The sequence below is a fragment of the Myxocyprinus asiaticus genome, chromosome 7 (assembly GCF_019703515.2).
Source record: "Myxocyprinus asiaticus isolate MX2 ecotype Aquarium Trade chromosome 7, UBuf_Myxa_2, whole genome shotgun sequence".
NCBI lineage: Eukaryota > Metazoa > Chordata > Actinopteri > Cypriniformes > Catostomidae > Myxocyprinus > Myxocyprinus asiaticus.
Genome location: NC_059350.1, coordinates 47190962 through 47210356, shown reverse-complemented (window position 1 = coordinate 47210356; position 19395 = coordinate 47190962). Strand labels below are relative to the sequence as shown.

At 38.3% G+C, this 19395-nt stretch overlaps 1 protein-coding gene across 1 annotated transcript in view; it reads right to left on the bottom strand.

The window, feature by feature from the left end:
• Positions 1 to 19395, bottom strand: part of gpc6a (glypican 6a) — a 280019-nt gene that overhangs the window by 105941 nt on the left and 154683 nt on the right. Inside the window, exon 4 of the mRNA XM_051702187.1 lies at positions 1576 to 1741. Coding sequence (XP_051558147.1) covers positions 1576 to 1741 — 166 coding nt within the window. The remainder of the gene's footprint in view (positions 1 to 1575; positions 1742 to 19395) is intronic.

Below are 19395 nucleotides of genomic sequence, written 5' to 3'. Positions count from 1 at the left end.
GGGCAAACAGTGTTGTCAGATTTCCGAGTTAATGACTTTTATGGGCTGGTTCATTTGAATCTACAGTGTGACCAGTGTTGTCCAACTGTCGCACTAATGACTCTTATGAGCCGGTTCTTTTTAATCTACAGTACGACACGTGATTCCCGAAAGAATGACTCTTATGAGCTGGTTCTTCTGAATCTATCACGCAAACAGTGTTCTCTGATTCCTAAATTGATGACTCTTGTAAGCTGGTTCCTTTTAATCTATAGCATGACCAGTGTAGTCCAATTGCTGAATGAATGACTCCTATGAGCCAGATCTTTAGAATCTACAGTGCAACCGGTGTAGTATGATTCCCAAATTAATGAATTTTATAAGCTGGTTCTTTTTAATCTACAGCACGACAAGTGTAGTCTGATTCCCGAATAAATGACTCTGGTTCTTCTGAATCTATAGCGTAAACAGTGTTGTTTGATTCCTGCATTAATGACTGTGGCATGGGGGGCGTGGTCATGTGTTGGCCCGCGGGAGAGAGCGGTAAGGCTCGTCACCTGGGTCATAATTGTCTCTATCACCTGTCTCTAATTATAGTGATGGCGGAAGGAGACCTAAAAAGGCACTCCAGAGCGTCGGAGTGGGAGAGAGAGACCAGAGCCTGTTCCTGAAATGGCATATGATAGTATTGACCTGTTTGTGAGTTTGGCCACCAAGAGCCCTTTTTGTTTTTGTTTTGTAAGACATTGAGAGAGAGTAATAAAATACTCACCTTGGACTGTTCGCTGTCTCCTGACTCCTCCATTGCCCACGAAGCTAGAAACTTGTTACAATGACTCTAATGAGTTGGTTCGTTTGAATCTACAGCACGACCAGTGTAGTCCGATTGTCGCTCCAATGACTCTTATGAGCCAGATCTTTTGAATCTATAGCACGAACAGTGTAGTCCGATTACAAATTAATTGACTCTTATGAACCAGTTCTTTTAAAATCTATAGTGTGACCAGTGTAGTCCAATTCCCAAATGAATGACTTCATGAGCCGGATCTTTTGAATCTATATCACGAACAGTGTAGTCCGATTCCTGAACGAACGACTCTTCTTAGCTGGTTATTTTGAATCTACAGCACGGCCAGTGTAGCCGATTCCCAAACGAATAACTCTTATGAGTCGGTTCTTTTGAATCTGCACTGCAAAAAGACAGCCATTTATTTTCTTTTTTAGCGAATCAAAAACATACTGAACCATAAATTATTCTTTTTGTGTACGACTCCAAACAAAACAAGAACTGTCACTTTTTAATGATTGTGAAAAGTTGCCGTCACACACCAGAATAAAGCCAAACTGAAAGTGGGGTTCCTGTTGCTCAAATGGTAGAGCATGGTGCTAGCAATGCTATGATAATTTGTTGAATTCCCAAGGAACGCACAATGTTGACTATAGACTGTAAATACTATCCCAAAATATCTATTCAAGCACTACCACCTTGAAATGTATATAATGGCATCAGCAAATTACAATTGCAGTTCAAAACTCCATTCAGTAGTAAACCAAACAGTGAATTCTATTATGTCTGAAAACCAAATCACTTCTTACCAATGAACAGATTCCACTCTGGATCCAGATCCGCTTGGTTGGCCAGGCAGCCTCTCATAACATTTTGGCAGTAGTTGGCACAGGGTTTGAGGCCTGGCATTCCTCCACAATACGGGCAATACAGCATTTTTGTGAGTGCTTTACTGCAACCTGGTGATATGTTGACCTACAAGAGAAAAAGGAAGATGGTAGTTCTCAAAGTACTGATGAGTGTGTAAATACATGTGTGAGTTGTCTTCAAGGCTGTTGGAGGAAACAGAAATATATTCTTGTTGGACACTCTACTGTAATCTATGATAGGACGTGACCTCTGGGAATTTATTTTGCATTCTGACTGCTGTTTGCATCCACCTCTAAGTGCAAGCAATGACAGGTTGATCCACACTTAAAGTGGTTTTCAAAGGGAAAACTTGAATTGACAACAGGTTAAAGATCCCTTTCATACCAAATTTGTGGTGAGACATTCAAAAAAGCATTGCATTCGCTTAAAGCATGCTCCAATTTTCAGCGTCAGTGTTGGTTCTTCAAAACGACAACCAAATGAGAGAAGCTTTCGCCCTTCTGTAGAGGAATATTATTGAAATCTCTGATGGCTTGTTCCCCTGTGAATACGGACCTCGAGTGACAACATTCTCACATCAGCAAGCCTTCAGAGCAGCCAAATAGACAGTTCCAGAAGTCTCAGATAATTGCATGTCATCTTCATCTTCATACTTGACTTAAGAGCTTGAACACAAGCCACCTTCTGTCCATCACGTCAACCAAGTGTGGTCTCCAAACGTCAAGCTTTCACTGAAAGGAGGCACACGGTCAACTGGAAACATCTGGCCTGTGCAGCACCATGTGGATTTCCTTTCAGGAGGATCCAAAAGGACATTGGTGTGGATTGCCCTGATCAAACCTGACAGCGTTGTGTAGCATTGACTTACCATGCTCGAACTTTAGCATGTAACGTAATATCGGGTGTATTCTCGTGTAGAGAGGCCTTTGACTATCGCAATGGGGCCTGGTCCACATTGCATCTTATGGTAGAACCACCCACTTAAACAGGAAGTGACTGTCTTACTAACACACAGAGCAATAATATTATTTGTATGTGCCATTTAGGGGCAGAGTTATGCAAAATCGATTAAACCATGTGTGTTTAAGTACAGTACAAATAATATGTGCAGATTGTTTCATAGGTGTTTCTTCAACTTTGAGCACTTTCATGATTTTAATTTAAATGAACAGATTTATAAAATAAAAAAAATTATTTTAAAATTAATAAAATAATAATAATAATAATAATAATAATAATATATGACTAGGCATATACAAGGCATATTTTATTCATAGAAACTATACATTTAATAGTTTAAGAACGGTACAAATACAGATACAGACCATTTTGCCATATCAACAGATACAGATACAGATAATGGCATCAAAATCAACTTTTAGACATTGCACACAATGACCTCATGGATCAGAAAAATGTTGCAGTGCATAGTGACAAACAGGTTTTAGGAAAGTCCTGTTGTAGTAGTGTTGCTATTTAGTTTTTAAAGAGAAAATAAAATGGAAAGTGCCTTTTACCCTGGGGGGTCTTTAGCCCTGTTGTACCCTACACTAGTATTACATTCTGAACACAGCCTATCTTAGGCCTGAAAATATTCTTTACTATGGAGAGACAGTGAGATAGTGTCAATTTAGCCTTTAAAGTGAGTTTTTACAGAGCTAGTGTGCATTTTGCCTTGGTAGAGACAGCGTTAGTATGCAAGTTAGTTTTCAATTAACTTTCCTAACATTTTCAAACACATGTATCCTGTCAAGTTTCACTTATTTACCCTTCCAAAACTGTGCTTTACACAACTCCGCCATCGTCTCATAATTGAAAGAACAAGCAGGGAGGATCAGTTACATCTGTGAAGTTGCTTTACACCTCCAGATTCCAGGATAAACTCTTCTGCCCTTCATCTTCCCGTTTGTCTCTGATGTTCCGACAGATCTCGACAGAACCCACTCCCGTTCCCTTCCCTTCCTCTACTTCTCCGAAGCTATGAGTGTGTCTGGAGTGCTGTACGAAGACTTTGCTGCCTGTTACGAGTTTCTGAACTATGGAGGATCAAACAAAGTCACCGTGACGTGCCTCATTTTACACTCCGACAACAAATACAGAGCGCTGGAGAGCTTTGAACACAGTGCATCTGCAATTTCATCACAGGAAGAGCTTTACACACACTGTGCTCTGACAGGTTTTTTTTTTTTATGCATTTGCTCATCAGCCATTAACTTCACACAGTAAATGAGGAGGCTGTGTATTTACAAATGTGGGAATTCAATAAGGGACATTTTAATGATTCTGATAAATAATTTTACTCATAAATGCAGATAAAAAAATTAAATAAAAATCATAATAGCTACATATCTTTACCATGGAGCTGCCCCAGTCTTAAAAAATAAATAAACATATTTAAGCAAAAACATTGTATTATCTGTATTTTTTTGCCAAGAAACCAAAATATGCAATCAAATGATTGCAATATAAACTCAAACATTTCTCATCAATTTCGTCCAAGACCAAAATGATCTGAGCTATGCAATTTACATTAATTTAAAAGTTCTACATTCTTACTGCATTTTGTCTCACCTGTCTATTTTTATTTCTCCATAGTAATTTTAATCTGTTGACACTTCAATCTGCATTAAGTCTTCTGAGCTATGAAAAAGCAACCTTTAAGCAATAACATTTTCCTCAGTTTTGGGTTTGCCAACTTTATTTTTCTAGCACTAATCTATTTTAGTCTATATCTACCTTCGACAAAACTGTCATGCAAAACAGACGCATAGCATTGCTGGAGTAGACATATGAAGTGTGTTCAACATGTCAGATGATTTGTCATTTCCATGTTTCTAAATTTCACGGCTCAAATGCAAACGATGTATATTTCATGAAAGTAAAAGCAGCTTACATTGCAACTCTCTGATATCCCTGTCACTAATCAATTCCAAAAGTCCAGAAATCTACCTAAACCATGAAGAATGCAACATGCAGTAAGCTTGATCAGCACGCAGAGATGTCTCTCATATTTCCTGAGGACAGCGAGAGAGACTAGTGACTCAATTATAATCCTCGGCTTCTGAGGCGTTTCGTGATACCAGTGAATTCCAATAAAATGCCGCTTTTTCAAACATGTTTTGTTACCTGCCAACTTCGATCTAGAAATCCTTTAAGCACAGATTGTACTTACAGGCCTAAGGCAGACAACAGCCCTTGTTTGACATGCATAGCTTAAAAGAGAATATATCAGAATATATAGTTTCAACCAAACAGTAGATCAAGTAGATTCAACATGTTACAAGGAAAAATTAAACGCATATCTATCTATCTATCTATCTATCTATCTATCTATCTATCTATCTATCCAATATCATCCATCTATCCATCTATAATATTTAATATCCATCCATACATTATTTTCAATAGCCATCAACCATCCATTTGTCTGTCATATTTAGTCAATATCCATCCAGCCATCTATTACTTACAATATCTATATCCATCCATCTGTCCATCCATCTATCCATCCATACATCATTTAAATTTAATATCCATCCATCCATCCATCCATCCATCCATCATTTAAATTTAATATTCATCCATCCATCCATCCATCCATCCATCCATCCATCCATCGTTAAATTTAATATCCATCCATCCATCCATCCATTGTTTATATTTAATATTCATCCATCCATCCATCCATTATTATTCATTCTTCCATCCATCTATCCATCCATCCATCTATATTTAATATCCATCCATACATTATTTTCAATATCCATCCATCCATCCATCCATCTATAATATTTAATATCCATCCATACATTATTTTCAATCTCCATCCATCCATTTATCTATCATATTTAGTCAATATCCATCCATCCATCTATAATATTTAATATCATCCATACATTATTTCCAATATCCATCCATGCATCCATCCATCCATCTATAATATTTAATATCCATCCATATATTATTTTCAATCTCATCCATCCATCCATCATTTAAATGTAATATCCATCCATCCATCAATTCATCCATTATTATGCATCCTTCCATCATCCATCCATCTATAATATTTAATATCCATCCATCCATCCATCCATCAGTCCATCCATCTATCCATTCATCCATCCAATATTCATTCATCCATCCATCCATACATACATTATTTAAATATCCATCCATCCATCCATCCATTATATTCAGTATCCACCAATTCATCCATCCATCCATCCATCCATCAGTTTGTCTGTCTGTCTGTCTGTCCGTCCATCTATCCATCCATCCATCCATCCATCCAATATTCATCCATTCATCCATCCATCCATCCATTATTTTCAGTATCCACCAATTCATCCATCCATCCATCCATAATTTTCAATATACATTCATCCATTCAGTTATCCATTATTTTCAATATATATCCATCCATCCATCCATCCATTATTGTTAATATCCATTCATCCATCATTTTCAATATCTATCCATCCATTATTTTCAATTTCCATCCATCCATCTGTCCAACCATCCATCATTTTTAATATTCATCCATCCATCATCCATCAATCCATACATCCATTATTTTCAATATCCATCCAACCATCCATCATTTTTAATATCCTTTCATCCATCAATTCATCCATTCATTATTTTCAATATCCATCAAAAAATCATAATACTCCTTTGAAATAATAAAAAAAATAAAATAAAAAAAAATAAAAATACCTTTGTCATACAGGCTGAAATCAAAACCCTTTAAAATAATAATAATTATATACACACACACACATATATATATATATATATATATATATATATATATATATATATATATATATATTCAGCTTTATTTACAGATTTTGCTTACAACATTCAAGTAACAAAAAAAGGGTTTGAAAAGTGATCATACCCCTGGATTTAATACTCCATGGAGCTACCTTTTACTTTAATGAGTCTGTTTGGATATGTCTCTACTAGCTTCGTGCACCTAGATTGGGGAATATTTGTCAGTTCTTCCTTGCAGAATGTTTCGAGTTCAGTCAAATTGTGGGGTGAGCGGCGATGGGCTCCTCACTTCAAGTCCATCCACAGGTTTTCTATTTGATTTAGGTCTGGGTGCTGACTAGGCCACTAAAGGACTTTGACCTTCCTATCCTCAAGCCACTGTGTTGTTTTTTTGGGGGTTATGTTAAGGGTCATTGTGCTGAAAGGTGAACCACCTGCCCATCTTCAGTTGTCGAGCAGAGGGCCACAGATTTTCCACAAGGATTTGGGTGTACATGGCAGCATCCATTTTCCCTTCAATCCTGACCAATTGCACAGTCCCCGCTGAAGAGAAACACCCCAACATAATGTTGCTACCACCGTGCTTTACAGTAGGTATGCTATGTTCTGGGTGGTGTGCTGTGTTTGGCTTTTTCCAAATGTAGCACTTGGAGTTCAGTCCAAAATGTTAAATTTTTGTCTCATCCTTTTGTCTCATCAAGTGTTTTTTTTTTTTTTTTTTTTTGTGTGCAAACAAGACTTATTTTGGCATTTTTTTCAGAAGAGGCTTCTTTCTTGCCACCCTGCCATACAGGCCAGCTTTGTGTAAAGCTTGGGAGATTGTTGTCACATGCACAGACAAATCAGCCCCACAATGGCTTGTAAATCCTTCAAAGTTGCCTTTGGCACCTTAACAGCTTCCCTGATCAATATCCTGCTGGCACGATCATCCAGGCAAGGTTTTGGAGTGCCATGTGCTTTCCTGTTCTTTGAGCCTTTGACATTTTTTTTTACCCTTCTCCTAACCTGTGCCTTTCCACGATTTTATCCCAGAGCCCTTTTGAAAGCATCTTTCCAATCATAGTGAATTCTTGTATTCATTACCATGCACTACTAGTATCCTCATGGAACAGCTGCTTTATTCTGAAGTAATCAAATCCACTACAATTGTTGTCAGGTGGGGGCCAATTAGCCAGGTGTGTGAGCTGAAAAGTGATTGGCTGCACCTGAGAAAGTTTGTAATGGTTACTCTTAGAGGGCTGATCACTTATCTAAACCAGATATTTTACTCATTTAATTTTACTAATTGTTCATGGGACATTTTTCAAATATAAAAAAAAAAAGAAAAGAAAAAAAAACACAAGTCGGTAAATATTGCTGTTTACACTAACACCAACAGCTATTTTTGCCAACTTAAGTGAACTAGTAAATTATATTATATTATATTATATATTATTAAATATATTATAGTAAATATTGCTGTTTATTACTATGTATTGTTATAAAGAGTAAATACACTTTGAATCTACTTGGCAAGAATGGCTGTTCGATTGAAATGATGCTTCCTCTGATTGAAAAAAAAATCACCATTTAAAGCCATTTTAGAGCACATATGAAGATAGCTATGTCACTCAGGCCTACTTCATGGGCTCTTTCATGGGCTCTTTAAATATCAAGATCAGTTTTAATCCAAAGATTCAATTAGAGGCTAAATGCTCTAATGTAATACTAATACATCTTATTCATCACTAAAAATGTTTGAATGTGGGATTTTTTCAATCTAATAGATATATTTCTGCACCACTAGCGTCACAAAATGGAATTGTGAAAATAATGAGAGTTTTCAGAAAACTCCCCATCGTCCACTGTTTGTACGTTAACAGATAGTCTAAACTCACACCATTGGTTGAGCCACCATGTTACGCTTTTAGATTAAATCAACCTACTAATGGCTTATGTTTACTCTAGTTGACCCTACATAAGCTGCTAGATACAAGAAAGGATTTTGAGCACGGCATCATTTTATTAACAAGTTGTCGATGTAAAGAAAAGTGCAGGCAAAGTGCCATCTCAAGGAAAATCTAGAGTCTCCTTCAACAGAAATCTGAAACGAGGAGCCCAGTGACTCTTAACATTAATACAAGAAAATAATAAACTGTGCTGTATGAACAGAAAGAAGATAAAATGGCTTTGAACATTCGCTAAGAAATCCTGTTCGGCACATTGTGTTCCATTTTAAGCCATGAACATTTGATTTCTCATTCGGAGTTGAACGCATAGCCCGGGGAAACCGACCCATGGGAAATCTAGCCGAGCAAATCCTAAGACTTGCATCTGGGAAGGGAAATATATGACCAATGGTTTTAAGAAAAGGAGCAGAATTAACCTTGAAGGGTGTTAAGAAATACAATATAACAGTAGCAATACGCTGAGCTTATAAACTCTCTAATATGACACTTTTGGCATAACAAAAAGAACATTCCCGTCAGCAGATGCATCTAATCCGCAGTTATTATGACAGTATGTCCAATCCGACCTGGCACACACTACAGAATCAAGTGCGAAACATTCACAGGCTGGTAAAGGAGTGAAACTTTGAGAGGAGCAGCTTGCGAGTGTAGGCTTGGATATGATATGATCAGATCAGGGAAGACATGATGGCACCTCCCTGTGTTTCTCGACGCTTTCTTTTCAGATGTCAGAGAAGGGCTGATGAGCTACAGGAAGTGACATAAGAATGTAATAAGGTGGCAAAAGTTTAGAGGAATCCAGTAAGGCTGCATTATCTGACATTGTGCTTGTTACTAGAGAAGCTACAAAAGTTATTGAGACTTAACTTTGCCTTTGGTTGAGTTTCTTGAAACGCTCTTTTTTTTTTTTTTTGTATCTGCAAAAATTATGGGAATTCCAACCGCTGCCTTTATATGAGACACTCTTCTGTTCTATTACTGTTAGCGTTGCTGTTTATATCTGAGTACTTAGAATGGAATACAATCTTTATATATAATCATTTGACACAGGCCCAACTTATTGCACACACAATTTTTAATGCAATAAAAATATTCTGTTCACATTTGATAATTTTTCTTCAAACATTACTTGTCTCATATTTCATCTCAAGCATGCTCTCACTGACCCTTCTGTCCACTTGGTTAACAAGTACACTTCTTCTTTCGGCTGCTCCCTTTAGGGTTCGCCACAGTGGACCATCCGTGATCCGCATATTTGATGCTTGATGCCCTTCCTGACGCAATCCCCAGTGGCTGGGGGACTCTCACTCACACCAATTTGGAGACTCCAGTTCACTTAACCTGCATGCTTTTGGACTTGTGGGGGAAAACGGAGCATCCAGAAGAAACCCACGGGGAGAACATGCAAACTCCACACAGAAGGGCCCAGTTGAGCCGGGACTCGAACCCGGGACCTTCTTGTTGTGAGGCAACAGTGCTAAAATTGTTTGGTGTGATGAAAATGATGGAAAAAAGTTGTAATAATCAAATAAAAAAATAGATAAATAATAATTTCCACATAATAAATATTGCAATGATTTACAGTATATTTATTTCACTCTTTAAATATCATCCTGTAGTTTTAAACATGTAGTAATTTGCATTTTTATAATGCATTTTCATAGTTTAATATTGAATGTCTGGGTCTGTGACAAAGCTAAAACAGTGAAATCTAATACATTTAAAAAGTACCAAAAATAAATGATAATAGCCCATACAAACGCTTTCAAGTCTGTTTTAAGGTGACCTCTATATATCATTTTTTTTTTTTTTAAAGTTGGCATCTGTTTGTTTTAATAATAATAATAATAATAATAATAATAATAATAATAATATAGGTCCCTAATTAAATAAGCAAATTTGTGACATTGCTCATGTTAACTCATTTGTACAGACAGTCAGATTTCCTTGCTTCCACTATAGCACACAAGATGCTCTTTGGAACATTCCCAAATCAAGCTGAGATAATTAGAAGATATGTAATATGTCATTTACAGTATATAAAAAAATGAAAATAAAAACCCTAACACACACACACACACACACACACACACACACACAAATATTATTGACAAAATACAAAAATGCAGTGGAGAAACAATCTGACAGCATAGCAATGACGCAGACTCCAGATTTGCGCATTGTCCTACTAATCCAAATAAAGCTCAATCTCTCTAAAGATCCAAATTAGTGCCAGGCTTAAACTCACATTGCCAGCAGTCACATTGCCTTTCATTTGGGCATTAGGTGCGTTCGGCCAGCATCATTAACCTCGCTACCCCTGACAGTGAACTGACACTACAAGACTCAACACACCATCTGTCACCTACAAAAGCACTTAAACAAGCTGGTAAAGAGGAAATGCGAGAGAGTACTGGACTGGTATTGAATTGCATCCACTGAAAATGGGCTTTTGTCATAGTGTTATTCTTTTGAATGTTGGAGAAAAAAAACTTTTGTTTAACATACACATGAGTAGATAGATAGACAGACAGAAAGACAGACAGAATGACTGACAGACCAACAGACAGACAGACAGAGAGAGAGAGAAAGAGAGAGAGAGAGAGATGGATGGATGGATGGATGGATGGATCGATAGAAATACAGACAGACAAACAGAACAACATACAGACAGAACGACTGACCGACAGACAGACATACCGACCGACAGACAGACAGACAGATGACCGAACAAACGACAGACAGACAGACAGACAGAACAAATGACAGACAAACAGATACATAGATAGAAATACAGACAGACAGACAGACAGAATGACATATAGCCAGACAGACAGAGAGTGAGAGACAGACAGACAGACAGACAGACAGACATGGATGGATGGATGGATAGAAATACAGACAGACAGAAAGAACGACATACAAACAGAACAACAGACAGACGGACAAACGAACGATCAACAGACAGAATGGACAGACGGATGGACGACAGACAGGCAGACAAACAAAACAAACAAACAACAGACAAACAGGCAGACAGACAGAACAAACAAATGACAGACAGACTGACAGACAGACAGAGAGACAGACAGACAGACAGAATGCATGAACGATCAGACGACAGACATACATATCACAGTACTTTAAGTATGTATGTTAACTCAAAGATATGTGCATAGACGTTCTCAACTGATCACCAAAAGTCTGGACCTTTCTTCCAAAGGAGATAAAAATAGTAAAATGAAGAGAACTGTAGCCATATTTGGCCAAAGATTTAGTGTTCAAATTTCAGTTCCCAGTAATGTTTGTGCAGCTCTGTAAACATTACTGAGAACTGAAATTGTCTCAGCTATGAAATAGCAACCTCAGAAGGAACCTCTAGAAACCTTCACACCTTCGCTGACGCATACACGCACATACACACACACACACACACACACACACACAGACACACAAGTACAGTATCCACCTTTATCTGTCGTTTTCCAGTCTCCAGTGTTTCCACTTGCATCGGCAAATGTTTTTTAGCAGACAATGGGATGTATAACATATTACATTTGTAAAAATTGGCTCCAAAATGCCGATACTGTCTTTTTGACAGTGCCTCACCTGCGAACGTAGATGACATGAAATGATGGCCCGAGGTTAGTTACGTAACTACGTCGAGTTGTTATGACAGCTAACAACTGCAAAACTTGAGCCTGAACTCATGTTTACTCCAGCATACACTTAAATCATTTTCCTCCATCTGGATAGCTCAACTCGGTAGTTTATACAGTGGCCGGGTCTAAATTGGAGCTAGGGAGGCATTTACCCCCCAGATTTGATGCAATTCAATGATGTGGTACAATACCCAGTGCCAGTAAACCCCACAACAGTTCTGTCCGACCCCCTAATTACAATTCTCTCTAATTGTATGCCATCATACGCCAAGAGCCAGTGAGCTCTCAGTGGTGTTTTAACCCACTTGCTGCGACGCTGGCGACAAAACAATCAGCTTTGCACATTTGGCATACCGCCGTACTGCAGCTAGCATGCCACACACACAGAAAACGTGTTTGAGAGGTAATAAAGACAAGTGGAGCGCGCTCTACTGACACAGTTTATTCACTTCAGATGCCCTTTTGGATACATCCTACTTCCTGAGCATTGTCCAAGGGCAGAAATGTGGCACCTGCTGTGATTTCCGCATGGCTGCATGTTCATAAAGATGATACAGTGTTGGTGCTAATGATGGGCTTGTGCCAATATTTAGCAGGGCATACTGAGGGCCTTTGCAAGAAGGTTTGGTTGCAGATACCAGCTTGACTTCTGACAAAAGGCTTTAACAAGACAGAAAGATTTTCGTGTAGGTAACAGATGGTCTATACTTCTGTGCTCTTTTCAGTCAATAACTTGTCAATTTGCATTGGTCAAATGATGGTCCCTACTGGATTATATTGAATTGTAACCAATTTTGTCCATAGATAAATATATTAAAGAACAAAAAGTCACTCTTAAATGAGCATACATACAATTCTGCTGGTACTGAAAGATTTTCAGTAGAACCAAAGTGTTGTAACAGAAAACAAATGTGACATTAACGTATACAGACCCATGAACAGTAGGTCAAAATTCTGCTGTTAAAATTGGACTTTATTTACCAAAATTCAAATCACTGCCCCCAGTGGCCAAAGCTGGAAGTGTTGTTGAACTTATGGGCTGTGTCAGCTCCAGTTTTCATGTGAAATGTTCACATATTGGCGCCAAACTACATACTAAAACTCCATCGTATGCTGTATTACTCGTCGAAAACATACAGTAGTGATGAATAGCTGCAATTTAATATTTTGCTTGAAAAAAGAAGACGCTATGACTTCTACACAGATGCTGAAGTGAATTGGTGAATCATTTTTTTTTTTTTTACTTCATTAGAACTTCATTACAACTGTCCAAGCAAACCAATTCCCTAAAATGTTTTGGACTTCCGAAATGTTACATTTAAGTCAACTGGTGAATCGTTTATTCCGATCAACCCAATTCTGTCTTTTTTGGAAATTCCCGACACTACATTTAAAGGTGCTATAAGCGATTTTTCATGGAAAGGTATGCAAAAAATGTTACTACTCCCTGAAATATATTAATGCAATAAGTGACAGCTCTGTCACAGCTCTAGACTCTGCAAACAGCAAACTAAAATATGTCTGTGGGCTGTGGACAATGATGCTTTCTGCCTGTCAATCATTTTGCAGGTTCTCATAGTGTTGTAGTTGCAGCAAATTATTGTGGCTTAATGCCATTTTTATGCCATGCTGCTCATAACAGTTGTCAGTTGAGGGCGCTATTTTGATGCTTTTGTTTTTGACAACTGTTTATGCACAATGTCGCTCTCAATAAAGCTCACCTGGTATCTTTGGAGTGTGGCATTTTGGAAAAAGGAGGCGTGGCTAATCCAACAGCTCAGCGTGTGGAAATTCTAGAACGGGTAAAATTGCTTACAGCAACTTTACGTCAATTGGCTAATTGTTTATAATTGGTCTATGTACATGAACCATCTGAACAAACCGATTCACTTAAATGTTTCGGATTTACCATGGGATAGAGAGGGCGCATTGTAGGCAAACGTGTTTGATTAATGTCTTAATTCACTCAGCTGCTGCAGACTGATTTCACATTGAATTTGGAAAGAGTAGGTTGACTTTTCTTTACCAAACATTCGCTGACCGAAATTCAAAACACTGCCCCCTGTGGCCAAAGCTTCAAGTGTCGTTGGGCGTATGGGCACGTGTGAGCTCTGTTCTGCGGGTGAAATGTACACAATGTAATACAGTATGGAGGAATGCATATTTTATAAACTGTACCCCCAAACCACATTCCAAACCTAAATCTAACCATTAATGGAGTAAAAATGTTATGTTGGGGTGAAAAATACAGCCTCTGAATTGCGCTCGTCACTGATTATGCGAACGTGATTTCTTCCTGGCTTCAACATGGGATATGACAAAAAGCATTGTACTGCATTGTACTGTTTTGACATGCTACACAATTACTTGTTAGAAAAAAGTAAGAAAGTAAAATATAAGGGGGGCCTGGGTAGCTCAGCAAGTAAAGACGCTGACTACCACCCCTGGAGTTTGCGAATTCGAATCCCAGGGCGTGCTGAGTGACTCCAGCCAGGTCTCCTAAGCAACAAAATTGGCCCGGTTGCTAGGGAGGGTTGAGTCACATGGGGTAACCTCCTCATGGTCGCTATAATGTGGTTCGCTCTCGGTTGGGCGTGTAGTGAGTTGTGTGTGGATGCCGCGGTGGATGGCGTGAAGCCTCCACATGTGCTATGTATCCGCAGTAACGCAAGCCACATGATAAGATGCACAGTTTGACGGTCTCAGATGAGGAGGCAACTGAGATTTGTCTTCCGCCACCCGGATTGAGATGAGTCACTACGCTACTACGAGGACTTAGAGCGCATTGGGAATTGGGCATGCCAAACTGGGGAGAAAAAGGGGAAGAAAAAATAAAGTAAAATATAATTGTGAAAATCATTGAACTAATGTATAGCCTACATTAGTGAGAATGCTACCACCCTAGGCGACTACCTAAACTGCCTATGCCAAGATCCATCACTGCATATTTTATTAACACTACTCCCTTACCCAAACCCCAAACCTAAACCTTACCTTCAGTGGAATAAAATTTAAATTTTGGAGCAAAAATTCAATCTTCAACTCACACTCATCATTGTTTACGTGAAACATGCTATCGGTAGCACTAGAAGGAAATGCTTGAACTGATGCAAAACTATCTGATGGGGGATGACGTTTGTCAGTAATTTGGCAGTATGGGTACATTCACTTTTGGAAGCAACAAAAGTAAATTTTCCAAGTGATCATTTTGTAACGGAATATTTCTAATGGTGCTACATAATCAGCATTTGATTTGCTATTCCTTGCCAAGCTCAATTCAAAACTTAGGCCATGCTCTTGCATCTGTACCTGGCCCCTCACTTGACTTTATATGTGTCCTCTTTCAAAGTCTCTTTCTATGCAGAGTGGAGGACACACGGCTGAACTTTCAAATGAAAAGCAGAAGAGAAAGGCAGTCCTCGTGAGGCCGGGCCAGTGTCAGTTATTGTAAAGTCAAAAGACCCTTCTTAACAGTCAGGTCGGAGAGGCGGAAAAAGTCACCCCCAGTGTCCTCAGTGAAGCGGCTATCTCTGCTGTCTGGGTTGCCCGTGAAGGTGAAAGGCCGCATTTTATCTTTTAGCAGCACTACCCATCAGTGACCGCTTCAGACAGCCAGGGTGATCACTTTTATGAACTCTGACATACACCAGCAGACTAAAAGCAAAATATCACAGCCCCTGCTCCGGGCGTCTGTCGCCTGATCTCCGGCGGTCCCCTTCACTCCCAGGTCAGTTACTCAGGCTCAGAGTGTCATATGGCGTTAGGTTTACACCCTTGGGCCACCCATCCAGTCGGTACTTTGCTGATGAAAGGTGCCGCACTTGACAGAGTCGGCACTTTAGCCATGTCTCAAGACCAGCTTAAATGTCAGGGGTCCTCAGGGGCACGTAGAGTGCCAGGAAAGTACATACATTATGTCACAACACAGGCTTTGACAAGCCTGATGCTCAGTTACCCTCTCCAACTACACAAATACATGCACTCCTACTAAATCAAGACACTTACATAACACAGGTGTATGTGTTGCAGTTCTGGTTGAACAATCTGTCCTCATGCAATTACAGGAATAGTTCACCTAAAAATAACAATTATAATCCTCATGTCATTCCAAACCTGTATGAATTTTTTTTCTTCTCTGTCAGCAGCTCTTTTGCATATTGTGACCAATGGCTGTCTGTCAAGCTCCAAAAAGGACAAAAAAACAAAACAAAAAACACCATAAAAGTAGTCTGTACAACTTGTGCACTATATTCCAAGTCTTCTGAAGACTAACGATAGCTTGCTGGTGCAAACAGACAAACATTTAAAGGAACAGATCACCCAAAAATGAAAATTATGTCATCATTTACTCACAATCACGTTCTAAACCAGTATAACTTTCTTCTGTGGAACACCAAAGTAGATATTTTAAAGAATGGCGTGGTCGCTGATTTCCATACAATAGCAGTTGATAGTGACTCACTTTAAAGTTTTAAAAAAGCACCTAAAAGCTTCAGAGAAGTAGTCCATGTCACGCTTGCTTCGTAATTAAAATCTTCTAAAGGCATTCAATCACTTTGTAAGATGATTTATTCTCAAATCAACTCAAATAATTGATCAATTTGGCTCTGTATACACAAGATGTTAAACCATTTATTTTAAGGAATAGTTCACCAAAAAATTTAAATTCTCTCATAATTTACTCACCCTCATGCCATCCCCAGATGTGTATGACTTTCTTTCTTCTGCTGAACTCAAACAAAGATTTTTAGAAGAATATCTCAGCTCTGTAGGTCCTCACAATGCAAGAGAATGGTGATCAGACCTTTATAGCTCAATAAATCATCTTCCGAAGCGATATGATAGGTGTGGGTGAGAAACAAATCAAAATTGAAGTCCTTGTTTTACCCTAAATCTCCACTTTCACTTCCACTTTTACATCTTAAAGTCACGTGGTGACTGTTTAGTTTCACTTTTACATCTGAAAGTGAAAGTGTAGATTTAGAGTAAAAAAGAACTTAAATATTGATCTGTTTCTCACCCACACCTATCATATCACTCCTGAAGGCATGTATTTAACCACTAGAGTCGAGTGGATTACTTTTATGTTTCCGTTATGTGATTTTTGGAGCTACAAAGGTCTGGTCACCATTCACTTGCATTGTATGGACCTACAGAGCAGAGATATTCTTTTAAAAATCTTTGTTGTGTTCTGCAGAAGAAAGAAAGCCATACACATCTGGGATGGCATGAGGGTGAGTAAATGATGGGGGAATTTAAATTTTTTGGTAAACTATATCTTTAATTTGAGAATGAATAACTTAAATTTCGGTCTGTTCATCACACAAAGTGACTGTTTGTCTTCAGAAGACTTGGAATATAGCACACATGTCACATTCACTACTATTATGATATTTTTATGATACTTTTCCTGTGTTTTTATTTTCATTTAATTTTTAATGTTTTGTACTGTTTGGAACTTTAAAGCTCCTGGTCATCATATATATGTATGTATATATATATATATATATATATATATATATATATATATATATATATATATATATATATATATATATATATAAAATCAAATGGGTTTGGAAAAACATGATAGTGAGTAAATAATGAAGGTTAATGGGTTAAACTGATCTCTCTGAAAAAAAAAAAAGGGCATTTGCACTTGAAAATCTGTGCTGTTCCCAAAGGAGAACATCAATAAGATCTTAAAAGACATATATTCGGTAAACAGATAGATTACTGATTCTATTGAACAATGCAACTCAATCCTGCTGACTGTTAAATCTATCTTTCTCTCTCTCTCTCTCTCTCTCTCTCTCTCTCTCTCTCTCTCTCTCTCTCTCTCTAGCTCTCGCTCTCTCTTTCTCTCTCTCTTACTAAACATGCATGGAAAAATGTCAAAGTTAAATTTTATGTCAAACTAGGCTCTCTTAAAAAAAAATAATAATAATAACAAAAGGAAAAGAAAGAAAATATATGAAAATACAAAGTAGCAGATTTAGAATTGTGTTTTTCCTTCTACACCAAATATAAACGGTGACAAGACATTTATATATGTGTTGTACCTGCTTTAAAAGTCAGGGTTTAATTCTGAAAAAATTCCTAGACTGTATTTAATGGTGTTTGCAAAGTCAAGCATCACTATTACTATTGCTCATATTTCAGATTAGTGATTTTTTTTTTTTTTTTTAAACATTAACCTTAAAGTAATTTTGTCCACCATCAACTCGCATCGTTTTTACTAAAGTAAAAAGCAAAACACTTAAATTATTACGTCAGTCAACATTTAGACTTTCCTTTTTACTTTAAAACTCAAAATGTGTTTCTGAGTGACTCAAAATGATGGAGCTAATCACAATTACCCGGCCATCATTGAGCATGTCACACTAAGGGATAAAAACAGTTGCATTTGCCCTATGACAAAATAAATGTTTTATGATTCCAGTAATTTGTGAAAATTGCACAGTGTGCACCTGACTTTACAGTGCATTTAATTAACACATTTTATCAGTTTGTGTGTTTTCCTGGGAATCAAACTACTGACCTTGACATTGGTAGTGCCATGCAAAAAAAAAAAAAAAAACTTTCAGTAACAAGATACTGTTTTAACTTCATAGCAGAAGTATTAGGGTGTACTCACACTAGGCAATCTGCACCATGCCCAAGCACATTTGACCCCCAAAGTCCAGTTCGTTTGACTAGTGTGATCACTGAACCGTGCCCGGGCCCACTTGAAGAGGTGGGCTCGGGCACGGTTCAGTTGGCTCAGACACGGTACGCATCTAATGTGATTGCTAACCGTGGCCGAGCACAGAACTTGAAACATGATGTCAATGATGCGACTGTTCCATTTAACAAACATGGCCGCAAAGGGATCACTTTGGTCTACGGCAGAGGTGCAGTGTTTACTGGCAATTTAGGCAGACGAGAGTATTCAGGAACAACTGGATACAACACTCAAAAACGAAAAAGATATTTGGTAAAATCTTCATGCTCATGGATACCAAAGAACACTGAGCAATGTCAAAGCTGACAAAACTGTGGGCTCAGTATCTGAAGGTATGGGATGCATGCCGTAAATCTGGCAACATATCAGACGAAAAGGATAAATTCCAGTGGTACGATGCTGTCGACAATTAGGCATGTGAGCGTGCCGTGTGTCACTGTGCCCCAAACGACTCCAAATAAGCCACAAAGTAACGTTAGAATGATGGACTCGCATCGTAATGACGTAAGCATTACGTGCAAGTGTGAGTGCAGGCCAGCGGGGGAGTGGGGAGGGGGGCGATCATGCTTGGGCACGGTACAAGGCAACCAATCACACCACTATAATGCCCTCAAACAAAAAAATGCACATACTCTAATACTGTTTTCC